Source organism: Athalia rosae, chromosome 1 (genome assembly GCF_917208135.1).
Source record: "Athalia rosae chromosome 1, iyAthRosa1.1, whole genome shotgun sequence".
In the NCBI taxonomy this organism is placed as follows: Eukaryota; Metazoa; Arthropoda; class Insecta; order Hymenoptera; family Athaliidae; genus Athalia; species Athalia rosae.
In genome coordinates, this window is record NC_064026.1 from 2,887,333 (window position 1) to 2,904,095 (window position 16,763).

General features: G+C 35.9%; 1 protein-coding gene across 1 annotated transcript in view; it reads left to right on the forward strand.

Moving 5' to 3' along the window:
• LOC105690762 (AT-rich interactive domain-containing protein 5B-like) overlaps positions 1-16,763 on the forward strand; it is a 91,876-nt gene that overhangs the window by 4,830 nt on the left and 70,283 nt on the right. Inside the window, exon 2 of the mRNA XM_048648873.1 lies at positions 15,588-15,839. Within this exon, the coding sequence (XP_048504830.1) occupies positions 15,588-15,839 (252 nt within the window). The remainder of the gene's footprint in view (positions 1-15,587; positions 15,840-16,763) is intronic.

Genomic DNA, 16,763 nt, shown 5'->3' on the forward strand with positions numbered 1-16,763 from the left:
TTCTCGTATTACTATTACACATTGTCACCGCAATAAAAATTCTACCATAAACTATACCGACTCCCTCGGTCGCCATTATGGACAAACCAATTTGCTTAATATTGATTAACTCTCATATTATATCTACCTATACGCGTATACACATAGGTATATAATCTACATAATATGCATCGTTTCAAATCGTAATGCGATAATTCAAAAATAAAATAGAAAGAACCAGAAAACGAGAACCAATGAAAAAATAATGTTTAAATAAACGAAATAAAAAAAAAAGGGAGATGTTAATATCAAAACGAAAAATGTTAATAACGATAGTAACGATAAAATCAACGAAGAAAACAACGTTTGTGCAGTTTTTATTTTATTTGATACACTGGCAATGTTGGCTTATTCAAATTTATATACACTACTATACGTACGTACGGTATATGGGTGTGTGCGAGTACCTACGTGTCGCGATTATCGTCATCGCCATCATCATTACTCGTATTATTATTACTGCGCTGTTGTTATTATTGAATCAACTGACCGTTAATACCTAAGATACATCTCGAATCGAACCTGCATCGTACCGTCCGCGTACATACACGCGTGTGTACTGACACATAGGCATATGGATGTAGGTACGTATGTACGTAGACGAGTGAGTGTATTTATCACGAGGCTGACTGATACGGTGGCATTTAAATTATATATGTATGTCCGTTGGCGGCGAGGCGGGAGGGGCTAGAGAGAAGGAGGGAGGACAACCTGTGACAGGGTGGGGACGGATCTGTCATCGCTGAAGACTAGTGGGTCGCTCTTTAAGTTGTGTAGAGAGAAAATAAAACGAAAAGAGATACGATGAAATATAAAGTAAAATAGGATAGGATAGTAACTCGGGTGGGAGGGGGAGGGGGGGGGGGGGGGGGTCTTGTCACGCGGGAGAGGAGAGCGAGGTGCATCGCTTCTCCGATTCATTGTCAGATATAATTATACACATTCGGGAGACGATAAGCTGCGGAAAGGAAAAGAAAGAAACGAGATTTTTTTTTTTTTTTCTCTTTTATTACATTTTTTTCAATATCGCGTCAAAAAAACAAGCGGATTGAAAAATAGATTTGTTCGAGCTCGATGTTTTCCGATTACGTTATTTATTGTTGTTGTCATTATTTGTTTTTATTTATTTATTTTTTTTTTTTCTATTTGGATTTCAACGCTGATGACTCATCGACGAAAAAATGTCTCTGTTATTAAGTGGCATTTAGTTATTCATTTTTTGTATTTTGAATAATTCACGGTATTTCTTCCTGGGATCGATGAAATCCGTATTTTTTATTCCAAAGTTCGGTTATCGAATTTTAGAAGTATAAAGTACGTGTTTGTTCGAAAGGAGAGAAAGAAAAAAAATTACGATGAAGTTTTTTTTTCTTAATATTTTACTACTCAACTTTCAACTCGACTGATAATGTAGTTGACAAAGAATAATGTTTGCGTACGTACACGAACGTATACACACGTACGTAAGTAGAGATACGTTATGTACGGCGATAGCGTGCGAGCGAAAGAAGAATCGAAAACTTAATGTTGAAGAGACCGTGATGAGGGGAGGTAATAATTACGTAATATACGCGTTTGTGAATATCTATAATATACCTGTCGAGAATTGCAAGCCACGAATTGTATTTACGTAATTCAATTTCCGTACTACTCCTGCCGCTGCTGTTGCTATTGCAGCGTTATAATTCCTCCATTCTATCATTTTCTATTATTCTACCGTTCTCTACCTTCTCGTTGAAATAATATCATTTTATCATTATTCAAATACAATATAATACGTGTAAAACTTGTATATATATATATATCGAAAAAAACTCCCCTGTACATACAATAAGTACCTAAACTCGAGTTGTACCCACACCGACCAAAATTGCAATATCATCCGAATGATTATTAATTTTTTTTATTTTTCAATTCTTATTTATTTATTCATTTTTATTTCTTCTTATCTCCGCAGCTTCATGATTATTCACGCTTTTAAGTTTTTACCTGTACGATGTATTTTATGTATTGTATTTAAAAAGAAAAGCTATTCATTGTTCGTTTGGCTGATTTTTACTTATCTACTACGTGTACGCCAATTATTCGTTTAAAACACGTTGGTCGGTTGGTTAGGTATACTGAAAATTTATTCTAGAAACTTTGTAACGATAATATAGAGCATAAGTGCACGTGTGTGTGTGACCTTATGATACAATTAGCCCATTAATTCGGTCTACGCCGTAGTTATATTTTACGAAGAAGATTGTTCACGGGATCGAGAAACTCTATCGATCGATGCGTATTAACATATGCACACGTGTTATATATATATATATATATATATATTTCTTATTCGTCGATGTGACGTAACGACGTAGTGAAAATATCAAACAATAACAATGACAATAACAGCAGCAAGAACCTCGACAAGAACGGCAACGGTAATGATAATGAGAAGAAGGTAAACTTGCATAGAGCTCTGCAGCGCGATCGTGGGAACCTTATAGAAATCGTTCACAATATATCGATCGATATCGCAGAGAAATTGAGCCGCATGTATATTTATATAATATGTATATAAATATGTATAGTGGATACGTGCATACGTATGTTCGCGCGTGTACGACACACGGTTGACAAGATGTCCGTACATACTTTATATCGCGTACACACACACACACACACACTTAGCTGTACAGTTGAAATAATAAACATAAATAGTTATAACTGTACACTAGTTGGTCTTTCGGATCTAATGCTGTATAAGTGAATTCCTACTGTCCGCAAATAGCCGAGCAGAATATGATGCAACTTATAATACGTTGCCTTTTCTTTATGCCTTCACTTGTGCGGCTCACAAACGCGACACTTTCCCTACCGGGCGACGATTATTTCGGAATTAAAGAAGAAGAAAAAAAAAAACATCATTCGTCAGGCGTAATTGTTTATTTATTTATTTTTTTCTTTATTTATTAATCGATCGAGAATATATAGATTTATTTGTTACTCGATTTATCGAATATAAATATTTATAACCATCGATTTGCATATTATAAGTTTGCTCAATCGTTTGAATTCGTCATTGTTATTTTTATTCTTCTTTTCAAATTATTTATCCATTCGTTGACCCAAAAAAAAAAAAAAAGATTTGCAGAAAAGTCTGATGTAGTCGATATGTGATCGTTTGTTTCTTTTTCAATTTTAATTTTACAATAGTAATCCGAAAAGATTTTTTATTTTTTATATCTGCTTCTTTTTTTTATCTGTGTACTTGCAGTTAATTCGTTAAAGTAACCGGAATTTTAAGCAGAAATATTTAATATTCAAAGGTCGCTCAAAGGGTATGAAATTTTCATTACCCCCTCCCGGCTCTCTGAAAATTAAAAAAGAAGAATCGTAAATTTTGAGTTTCACTTAGCGCTCGGCAGATCTTCTTCCCCCGTTTTCGGGGAATTATTTTTTCCTCACAGACAAACTTTTGAAAAGAAGTGTAGATAATTAGAGAAAAATTTGACGATTTTTAAGACAATACGAAACTTTCCGTACCTCCGAGCGGCGACCTTTTACCGATATCGTCTCCGACAATCGAGCGAACGCGAAAAGAAAGAAAGAAAAAAGATTCAAAAAAATATGTATCCGAATGACGATTTTTAAAGAGAAAAAAAAAAAAAACAACATATTTCCACACACCTTGTCCAACCTCTGAATATTTTTTATTCATCCCGGTAGAAGGTTTGGCCACGATTTTTTTCATCGTTATTATATTTTATTTTCACCAACCTGACCAAGGATTGATTTCTTCGGTACACATACGCGGTACACTCTGCATCGAAAAATAGATCTAAAAATATGACCACCTCGGTAGTGCCGTATACACACATTTGTTTGTTATATTTTCTCGAACGAGAGGAAAACTGAGAAACAGATTGACGAAGCGACCGGGGGCGGGGGTGGAAGAGGGGGATGGTCGTCGAAGACGGGGGCCAGTTGAGACTTGAGATTCTCTCGGCATAATATCATAACGCATACGCGGAAAGAACGCGGGGCCATGTCGTATTGCTGCTGCTGCTGCTGCTGCTGCTGCGTTGCTATATCCACGTAGTCTAGAGAGAGTATAATAAGAGAGAAGTGTGTACAGATATATATATATATATATACATATATATTTATATATGTTATACATAAGAGCGCGAGTGTGTTGGATAGAATGGAATGAAATGAGATAAAATGGGATGGGATATAGAGAACCTGCTGCATGCGGGAGGAAGGGACTCCGCGTACGATACCTGTATAAAAGATGAACAAGGACGGAATATCGCGCTACTTGTCTCTGTCGTTTCTACCGCCAGAGTTACTCCGAGTTCTCTTCTCTTCTCTTCTCTTCTCTCCTCTTCTTTATTCTCTCCTCTCTTCTCTACGCTCCGCAGAACCATCACCGCCACCAAGAAGAGACGAAAGATGGAATCTGAACGCGTATGCTGAATTCACATTCCCGCGGAGGCTTCTCATATGTCGTTATAACCGACTACTTTTTATTCCACCGCATTTTTAACTCGGGCGAAATTTTAATATCGCTAGTTTTTTTCGATAACCCCTTCGAGGGTGGGTAAGAAAAAATTAATTTCTCATTTCTTACTTTCAATTCTCGTTTCCTCGCAACGACGATGCACGTATCTATCTATGTTACAGATATACATAACGTTACTAAATATATATCTACACGCGTATATACATATATGTACACATGTAGAACATTGTAACTGAATCTACTTGGTAATTTGGTACATAGATTGCGTCTCCGGGTCGTTATTTTTCAACTTTTCTTCTCCCTTTTTTACTCCCTTTTTACCCTCCCTTTCGAACACCACCCAACACAAACGTGTACAAAGACCATTTCTGCCTCCGCCACCGCCGGTTGGTTATATTGCGGGGGGGTTTGCTGCGAAGAGAGAGCGAAAGTGCGAGAGAGAATAGAAAGGGAGAGGGAGAGAAAGTGGAGAAAGAGTAGAGCGGAGGAGAACGGAGAAATAAAGAGAGAAAATGGAAACAGAAAATAGAGAAAAAAGATGAAAAAAAAACGAACGTTGCGCGATAGAGGGTGAGTATATTGCCTCGGAGGTAGTAGGGCGGTCGGAATAGGGGTAGGAGGTAAAATCCAATGGCGGAAAATGCTCAATCATTAACATTTGAAAGCGAGACGAATGAAACGTACATTTTTTTCTGTCATTCTTTTTTTTTCTCGTCATTTATTTTTGTTCAAATTCCTTCAACGTTGGTGCAGCGATAGCGCGCGTGTACCTCGTAAATGGTTTGACGAATGGAGAGGAAGAGGGGAAGAAAAATTGAAACGAATAGTGAAGAAAAAAAAAAAAAAACTTACAAGTACGCTACGATATACGAGAAATGAAAAGAAAATGTGAATTATAAAACGATACGAGTTTTATCGCGTTTAGAGTTTACATATGCGTTATACGTACGTGTGCACACGTATGTGTACTTCGTACATACGTGAAATTGTACGTATACGTATAGATATGTTACTAAGGTCTAATAATGAGTCGTATGAAAGTAGGCCATTTTAATTACATACACGGAAACGTTTGTTGCCGCTTCTGAGGTCGCTGAGGTCGTTAATATAGTAAATTTTTCTTCATAATTATTACCATTATTATGCATAGATACGTATGTATATGAATGAATATTATTAATCACATTAATAATAGTTTTACTCATATGCATTCATACTTTGTATACATCCGATTGGTAGATGTCAAAAATGGAAATTTCATCAGTCGCAAGTGAACATCTGTTATTTATTTATTTATTTGTTCTTTTTTCGCATTTTTTCTCTTCCCGTTTCCTTTGTAATCAGAAATATTTCTTCATATTAAATAATTCTCGCAAAGTAGCCACGGCAGCACACTTTATAATCCGTACATTATCGTTCGTTTATATGCCACTATCATCGTTAAGCTACAGTACGTTTTTTTGCGTTTTTTTTTTATATCTTCAATACTAATTATACATATACACATAATCTGTGCATGTAACATACATGGGCATGTAAATCTAGTTTGTTACTTTGTTGTCGAGAAAGTTGGAAAACCGTTGTGTGAGACACATGAATACGTATAGATTATGTACATAAGTTATTTGTAATACGTATATCACATTGATAAAAATATATATATGTAATATACGTATGTACACATTTATGCTTGCAGACGCATAAATTATAAATGCGATAGTATACACGGTTTAGCGATGAGTAATGGTCGAAAATTTATTTCATAAGGATACTCATACCGTACGCATTTCATGTAAAATAGTACAACCTATACATACATCTCTGATATCACTTTGTTTTTATCTCGTTTCGTTTCTTATCTCTTGATCAATAACGAAATGTTGTATTCTCGAAATTGGAGAGAGAAAAAAAAAAAATGTACTTGGAACTCGAAACAGATATCGAAGGATCCGATCGATCGCGGCACCGAAAGGCTTAAAAAAAAGAAATCGGAAAATGAATTATTCTTGATTAGAATATTAATGGATAAGGGAATCGCGTGGCGGTTTATTACATATCTATGTGAATCGATGTTTGGTGGTCCAATAGAAGCGTTTTTATGTATTTGAACCAATAAATTTGCCGGTAGGATCGCATGAGGGATTTAAAAAAAAATAAATGAAAGAAAAGAAAGATCGTCGAACGATGGGAGGGTGAAAATAGTAGGGATCTTCAGACGCTTCGGGGTTTGATCGTTCAGAGGTCGCAAACTGCTGCTCCTGGTTGACGTATTACGGCAGCAGCAAAACACGCGTCTCTTTATCCGTGCAAATAATCGACTCTACATGATACATACATGGTTATACAAATATTACAAATAAATATATATAGCTCAGAACACATGCAAGTATAACATAGTTTCACGATACACGGGTATGTGAACGCACGACGAACGAATTCCGCGCGCGCGCGCGCCCGCCATTATAGAGAAAAGGAATCGCGGCGTGGTGGAGGAAAGGGGGATAGAAAAAAAAAAAATTCCGACCCAATCGTCGTTTCTTCAAAAAGACCAAAGAAAAACGAATCTCGATCACGGACGTACGCACACCTCTTTACTAATTAATTGTTCGATGTAATTTATTGTGAAAGAAAAAAAACAAAAAAAAAAAAACATACCAAGAAGAAATTCTACGCGTATCCATGATACCAAAATCTACAACGTTACGCCATTTGAAAGAATGATGACTTAAAATAAGCAAGAGCAAAAAAAAGAGAAAAATTGAATCGGGGCGAGGCTGTTTATATACAATATTTATTCAGTCACGATGTATCACATACGTTGTACGTACATAGTGCGCGTGTATATCGTATGTATACGTACGTGCCCATATGCACCTGCTATGTATATAGTCGATATTTAATTTAATTACACTTTCTGTACATGTAACGTGTAGATACTTTGATGGTAGGAAGTTTTCTGATTATAGATAAACGAGTCGATGAAAAATTGTTAAGGGTGTGTTTCGAAGTCGGTATAAATTGGGGGATGGCGGCAGAAAGAGGAGCGGTAAAGGGGCGAGGAGGGGGAAGATATTCATGACGGGATATTATCATCTTCTTTATTTCCCTTGAAAGATTAATTTTCGTTTCCTCCCGCACATCATCTCTGAAGAATCTTCGTTGCCTCTGGGCGCTATGTAGAAAATTCAGCGAGAATTGTCAGAAATTACGTCTACGTCGATTTGCGATCTTTCTGAAGTCAAAGTAAAAATAAAATAGTCATAACAATAATCGGAGAAAAAAAGATCAAAGTCTCTTTTTGAAACGAAATAAAAAAAAGTGAAAATTAATTGCCATCAAAATCCTATAGTGTCGGTTATAATTGGTAACAATTTTTTTTTTTCTCTTCTCTTCTTTCTTATATATTCAATTGCGAATTCATGGCGATATGAATATATTTGTGTATGTAATATAATAACAATGTGATGATGATAATAATAAGAAAGATTGACGCGTGGTTTATAGGGTATAAGATATTACATTTATAATATACTTATATTATAGCGTGATACGTTATACTTTCGAACCTTATACACTTATGTATCGATGTATGTATATATATATGTATTATACCGATATATATGATATATATATAGTGCACCATGCTGCGCGGGATTCAAAGATCGAGCAACGATTCCAACGGAGTTACACACTCCGCTACATAAATAACCAAGAATCTTGCTATGTGCTTTGCACCGACTCGTTTCGATCTCTATAATAAAAACCATTACATGTATTATGTATTTATAGATGTACTATGTACGTTACATCTATACATATATATATCACACACATGCACATATGTATCTGTGTTTCGTATGAGAGTGGAAAAATAATACAAAATTTTCGTTCACGAGACACATTTTCGATATTAAATTATGATTAATCATTTTCTCTCCCAATGCGCATCTATATAACGTGCGCGGCGGCGGCGGCGTATAGCGACGATATTCGATGTAGAAAATAAGACGAAAGAAAAAACTAAAAAAGAGAAAAAAAAAAAGAAAAAAAAAGCAAAAGAATAACCAAACTTACTTTAGTCTGATCGTCGTTTTTCCCTCCGATTTCTTTTTCGTTTTATTTCATTTCAGTTTATTTCATTTTTATTTATTTTTCTCTTTTTCTTTTTTCATGAAACTTACACTCCTCAGCTGTGCTTCGCAGAGTTGAAAAAGAACTGTATACATGTATACGTATGTTGTACGAGAAAATTCGAGAGAAAATATAATCAATGAAAAGAAAAGTAATGGGAGAAAAGAAGAGAGAGAAAAATTAATTGAGATTAAAATAAAGCAAGATTGAGAGAAAAGAAATATAAACCAGTGGTGAAAAATAATAACAATAATAGCAATAATAATCATAATAAAATGAGGAATGAAAAAACGTGGATATATATATATACATATAACCGACGAAACCGGTAAAACTGCCGTCTGACTAATTTCGACGATGAGAACCAACGACGAATATGAGGAGAGAAGAGTCTCTCTTTCTCTCCTTACTCTCTCCCTCTATTATTCCCTCTATCTTTTTTTTCATCTTTACCGATGCACATAATGGTGTGTATACATATATACACGTGAATTATAATACGTTGATTTAACAACGTAGATAAATTCTACCCACGGGTTAAACTTTGTTATTCGATTAAAATTTATCCTTAACGTTAGAAAGTTTTGGATGAGTTTATACCGCATAAGCGTGATTATGTATGTATGCATATGTGTGTGTGTGTGTTTATATGTACATGTCCATGTACTCTATATGTATATGTAGAGTGAAGATACCTATTCGCAGTGGTATTTCTGCACGATTTTCTTGTTTTCGTGGTATAGTCGCTACCGCTGCCATACGTACGCAAGTACGCGAAGAGTGGAGTACTTGCAATCTACGTTATACATCAAATAAATATAATCCACGTCAGTAACACTCGCTCGGCACACACGCACACACGCGCACAAACAACATTTGAATAGGTATTTTCTGAAATTACATTTAACAATTTTCGACGATCCTCTCGTCCCTGCAGATGGCGGTCTGTCAAGTGTCGCCTCCTCTTATTTTTACTCATTTTTATTTCTCCAAATTTAATTCGATTTTATTTCATCCATTTATTTATTCATCTCTCCTCTTATTTATTTTTTTTTTTTTGGCGAAACAACAACGCGGTTATAAAGAAATGAAATGAAAAGCGAAGAAAAAACCGGAATAAAAAGAGCAGGGAGAAGCGGCTATACAGGGGGCGGGGGGGAACGGGGGGGGGGGGGAATAAAAGCTGACGAGTCAAGTGCACCACGTAATATCTACCTGAATCAAATCGAGTCTATCTATGTACGTTAAATATATAATATATAGGTTGACGCGGCGTTACGTGCGATGTATGTGGATATTAATATGTAAATAAATATATGGTACATCCGATGGGAAAGATGGACGGTGCGGTCCCTCGAAACGAGTCTCGTGTGCGCGCATATGGGAGTTGGGAAAGTACATACATACGTGCTCTCCTGTGTACGTGAATCATACGCACCGATACACGTGAACGCGACAAGTATGTGTGTAGATGAAATAGAGAGAGGTATATAACGCGGAGCTCGTGCACCAGAGCGCACGTGCAACGCGAAAGAAGAGCAAGACAAAAATATATCATCCGTCCTTGTCGCGTCGCATGCATCCCCCCTATGTATACAGATATGCATTTACGTACGTATCATGTGTACCTTCTATCTGAATATTATATGATGGAATTTTCAGAAGAGAGAAAAATATAAAAAAAAAAAAAAAATTGAACCAAGGAAAAATAACAACACATTTGAAAAGTGAGATGAACGTAAACTGGACGGATTTCTGGCCATGTATTTTATCGCATACGTATATACGTGGACGTACATGTGAATATTTAAAGAAAAAATGAACAAAATGAAGAAAAAGGAGATATCCGTCTCGCTCGTTCTTCCATTTGCCTTTTTCATTTTTATTTTCATCTTTTTTTCCATCTCCATCTTTCTCACTCTCTCTCTCTTATTTCGTTGGAACCGCAACTATCTTCAGTGATGAATATATGCATATCCTATACATCATGTACACGTATATTCCATGTACTCGTTCCGTAGAGATTCGCAATTCTAGTCGTTTCACGATTGGGATAACTTTGAATTAAAAAATTGCAGATATGCGCTTATGGTCAAATTTATTTTCACTTTTTTTTATCGCTTGAGGTCGAATATAAATTATAAAATTTTTTATTAATTACCATTAATCGACTGGATATTTTCTGCAGTAAAAAGCAAAAAAATCAACGCAACATTAGCGCAAAATATTTAAATTTCGCCTGTTTTATCGTTTTTCTAGAGATTTTTTTATCGCCAAACATCCGACATATTAATTTAAATGACAAACTGTGAACAAATACTTGATTTCATATTATATTCCTGCTGGGCATATATATAGATATATAACATTACATATGTATACCTATACCGGTTATAACATTCCTGATCGAGAATAGAAAAATGGCGTCGAGGGAATAGCGTATATACATGATCGAGAGCGGAGGGAATATATGGTTCACATAGATGTATGTGCACATACCCTTTATTGTATGTACATGAATATTTCATGCGTGTGCACACGTGTATATACCATACACCAAATCGGATATTTACTTGTTTTTAGTACATGAACATGTTTCACGTATACATACAATACGACCGACACAGGCACGCATGTGTAACGTATACCAAGAAAATTTATAATTCTTTCTTGCCTACTGATTTTTGAATATTTATATGTAACGTATATGCGTACATAATTCCGTTCATGTATCAGTTTATGTACATATAGAATTTGCAGTATATTTTCAATTGTATATGGCGTCGTTGGTGACACTGCAAGCTAACGTGGGTACAGCTGTGGTAAAATAAGATTGACGCTATAAATACTGACGGCAGTATATCCTCGATAATCTCTAGCTCGGACTGTACCTTTGAAACATTGGAAATAGTTATGCCAGCGGTTCTCAATTATCCTACCCGGCAAAACGCTGCATCTTGAAAACTTTATTGATTTAATTATATAACTTTATTGCAAACGGTTTGAATAAATTATTATATACCACTTACGTTTGCGCGCACATTAATCACATGTAGTAGATACAAATTTTATAATCAAACGCACGCATATATATTGAAGCTAATGGATTATATTGTTTAATTTCTAATTAGTTTATTTTTTATTTTATTTTCTTTATCAAAAGATTTATCTTTCGCTACCATTCAACTGCTCGTGAACCCTGAATACTTTTTTTTTTTCTCTTACTTTTTTTCGCGGAGGAAAGTTCACACCTGTATATAACATATTCATAATATATTTTTACATCAACATCCGAAGTAGCGAATAAATTAAACTATCGAATTGGTCCGAAAAGATCGAATTGAATAAAAATCGGTGCATATAATTTGAAATCGAAGGTAAATAAGGTAAAAAAGAGAGAAAAAAAAAAAATTGGGGGAAAAAAGGGAAAAAGGAAAAGAAATTGCAAACTCGTTGCAAAGCGGACGGGTACAGTCGGTTCAAAAAACGAGGTCAAATAATAATTTTTTTTTTTTCTTTTTCATCAATTCTCGCGGGATCGTTCAGCTAGGAAGGTCTTATAAACACGATTAAATTCCGTACATTATTATACTTGTTATTCAATTATTCGAGTCGCACGTGTGTGCGTGAAGTGTACAGTTTTCTAAATCGGTATGAATTTATCAACGCGTTCGGAATACTAATAAAGATAGCGATCACGAGGAAAATTATTTACGACTGTCTTATAGGTTCCGATACAATGAAAAATCGTTTGTGTGCAATCCCCGATGTCTTCGATACGATTATATCGTGTGATTTGTTCGATGTGAAATGAGAGAATGAAGGAAAAAAATAGTTTCTCAATAGGAAGTTGTAAAATGTAAGACGATGATTAGGCGCAACGTGAAAACTTGATTTCCACCATTTTGTGGATATATCTCATACGTAGAACAGTGCGAGAAACGGCTGAACTGCTGCCGGCAACCGTTTCTGTGTATTTAAACTAAAGTTATACGAAGGAACCCTGCACCACCAGTTCCTTTTCTTCTCCTCGTTCTCCTCCTTTTTCTTCTTCTTTTCCTGCTTCTTCTGCTTCTCCTCCCTACCGCCGACAACGATGCGATGTACCATATATACACGTACAGCCGCCCATAGCATGTATAACTTTACTTACAATTCCAGTTCCTAGAGCGACAGATATACAACCACTTAGAAAATCAATGCAACACACTTATATACCTACCTCCTCACGCGACAAAGTCAACCTCCAACTTACTACGCGTACGTTGCATGTAGTACGGATACTCGGCACAAGGAAAGATCAACGAGCGCTTAAAACCGGTATTCAATTGTCATTCTCTCTCAATTCCTGCATTATGTTCCCACTTATACCTACGGATGCTGTGTACACTTGTACGTAAACTATACACACATACGCTCAACTTCGTAACACCTTTTATTCACAATTTATTTTTTTTATTTATTTTTTTTATTTCTCCAACTATTTTCTACCGCAGTTGTCGTCATTACCCTAATTTAATGAAAAAATCTCGAGGGGTGCAGCGCACGTCGATTGAATTTTCTTCCTTTCTTTCTTTCTATTTTTTTTTTTCTCACAGTCACGTTCATAGACATCGCGATCGTGATTCATAGTCCATATTTAATTATGATGTATGTACTCGGATTGTTGAAATTGAAATTCATCGATTCCATTGTTCGCTCATAGCCGCGATGAAAGACGATCCCATTTTTACATATTACGTAATGTCAATGTTTTGTAACCAAATCTCGATACATTTTTTTTTTTTTTTGTTATTCTCCGTTCTGAAATTGATAGTGTTTCGACGGGTTCCGTGAGAAATGATTAATGATCCTTGGATTCATTTTTGGTTTTTTTCTTCATCTCATTAGGAATATACACAGTTTCGGTACATCCTTATAACGCAAATCGTACGAATACTCGAAGTTCGTCACGTATTTGATATAAAGGTAGATACGTACGTTGTGTGGCAACGGACGTATTCCCCATGTAAATTTGACGGTTTCGCGGTAACATTTTGTCTAGTTGGAGTTGTGTTTCTGACGCGATATGTACGATAAACTTTCCTTTTGAGTCACGCTTTGTTTCGTCGCAATCGGCTATCCACCCCCACCCTCTTCTTCTTCTCTCCCTTTTCCATCGCAAAACCCAATCAATTCCATTTCGCTACAACGGACTGGGATATCCTACAATTATTTTACGAGCCACACACGTACGCTCATCACTATTTATACGGTATGTACTGTACCGACGTGCGTCGATCATCATTTTAATCCCACGTATCGTAATAGATCGTTATTCAAATAGATCGTCTGATTACAGTTTTATGCAGGGTAATTGGTTTTTTGTTTTTGCTCGTCATATTTTCCACCAAACAATTTCATCGATCCGATATGAAAATTTTACACTACCTTCGCTTCGGATAGCACCAATTTTCATCGAGTCCTTCCGAATCGTATGTTGAAATATGAAAATATATATGCACAGAATGAGATGAATATATAATATGGACGGAAATGGAATGAAGCCAATTCTGGCATTTATATTGCACATTATTTATACCATACGCATATGTGTGTATTGAAATTTTTCTACGTAGATAGAATACTGAAAAATTACTTCGTTGAGGTTAAAATCAACGTCAGTTTCGCACAAACCGACGCTAAGAAATAACTATACTATTTTTTTTTTTTCTCTTGCCCCGATTTCATTGTCATATTTTCTAATAAAAATTTAGCGATCGTCGCGCGTACGTGTGTACGTACGCTGCCTGTCGATACATATATTTCACCTTGATGTATGTACTCGTATAATGAACTATAGATTATACCATATGTACGCGTATTGTATGTGTATGGGTATACATAGCGGCCGAGATGAAGGCGATCCCCCAAGTTCAATGCCTATATCCTATCGGCGATCAGTCGCTCTGATCCGATCGCTTCAATCCCCCCGTCCTCACGTCCGTTGGTCCGTGTTCGTCTCTACGTCATTCGTTTCTCTCGGCGAATAAATAAATCGCCTGGTATTCTGCCGTATCGATATTACCTACGTGTATGTCCGCCGTACACGTACGCACGATATACCTGTACACAAAACGTTAATTATATATATATATACGTTATTTCTTGCAGCATCACGAGGATATTATCTCGTTTCGCTTTAATAATCATTACATTTTTCTCTCTCTCCCTCCCTCTCTCTCTTTCTCTGTTTCTCTCAAGGAAAGACATTATTGAAATTCTATTTATTTATCACTCGTTCATTACTATTGTTGTTGTTGCTGTTATTTTTGGTGAAATATTTGTATATTTCGAATTAATAATGATTACAAGGACATTTCGATTTTTGTATCGTACATGCAGGAATATACTGTTATAGGTATAGGAAAAGTGTGTAGGTTGTGTACGCAACAGAACGAAAAAGAGAAATAAAAAAGAAAAAGAAAAAACGTAGGCAATGAATTTATACGTAAGCCGATTACAATCGCGCAGCGATCAATAAATACCTGTAATATACGCATTATATTACCCAATTACGTGTACACTATACGTACATAGAATTAAGTTTTTTACCTCAGTTTTTTTTTTGTTTTTTCTTTAATTCGAAATGGTTTTTTCTCTCTCTTTTCCGTCGGATTTTTGCATTTCTAATTTTTACGTAATATAAGTGGACAATGTAGGTCGGTGATCTCGATCATGTGATTTTTATACAGATGCCGTTTTGTCGGATTTCTCTCTTCAAGGTACACAGTAATGTGTGAACATTTTCTGTGTATGTGTGGATGTAGTGAATTGAGGAAACTTGATTATTTTTCTTTTTTTTTCGTCAAAATCGTTTGCGAATAACTTCAATTGTTAATTTTGTGAATATCTCTTTCGTTTCCAGCTCCTCGGAGGGGCGTGTTTCAGCCACGGGCCATACACGTTCTACAAAGCGGTGCGTATCGGTAACGGTCGTGTTCTTCGTTTGGGAAATTTTTTTCTCACGAAACTTTGGAACGATGCCGATTTAGTGAGCATTGGTGAACTGCAGTTATTGTGGCTAGATAGCAGGGGTCCTAATCAACCCTTGGCGTCGCTCAGACTTTATTTTCTACCGGAAAACACACCGGACGGACGAAGGGATACGCACGGAGAGGTGAGTCCTTTTGCAAATATTTCATTACCGATGTAGATACTGTTTTCATTCGAAATTTAAAATAAGATTTCTTCGATTTTCAAACATGGCGACGTAATTACCTGCAGCGTTTTGAAAAAATCTTTCTGCTTTCTGACCCTCGTAATATTTCCGATACTGAATATCTTCACATATAATACATGTATAATGTATATATATACCACCCCGATTCGTTTAATATTACGTCTCCGTATTATATAGATATGTATTTACATAAATTCATACATACCGATACGTATATATATATATATGTATATTTATACACGCGGTGAATTAGATCAAAGGTATCGGGGAAACCGTGGAAACCGCATTTTTTCCCCTCAGTTATTTATTTTTTTTTCTCTCTTCTTCACAGCAAAGGGAGAACTGAATTTCTCCTTTGATAATACGCGTATAATACACATGAAAATTCTGTTATACATACGTATGCGTGTAGATGTGAGTGATATACGTGTTAGATAGTAAATCACAACACGGTGCTTCGGAGGTGGATTATTCATAAGAGGAAAGGGGAGGGAGGAGCGAATGGCGCCCCTGGGGGGGGGGGGGGATGCTGTGGGTGATACTTTTCGCTGATAAATTTAGCTGTCAATGGATACGGCTTTGTCTAATCGATCAGTCACGGGTTTCCGTTGCGTTGCTAACACTTATAGGTGTATCACGCGTCTCCGAGACATTCTATAAATTCAAAATAGACGATGAGATGATGGTATGTAAAGAATATCAATATACTTGCGTATGTACTGCATGGATATTTGTACATATAAATACCGATGATAAATTCGCGCATTTCATCATTCAATATCTATGAGTGTAATATGTATAGGAAATAATATCGATAATGATGAGTGGCGAACTTATGTAAATTGTTCGATAAAAAAAAAA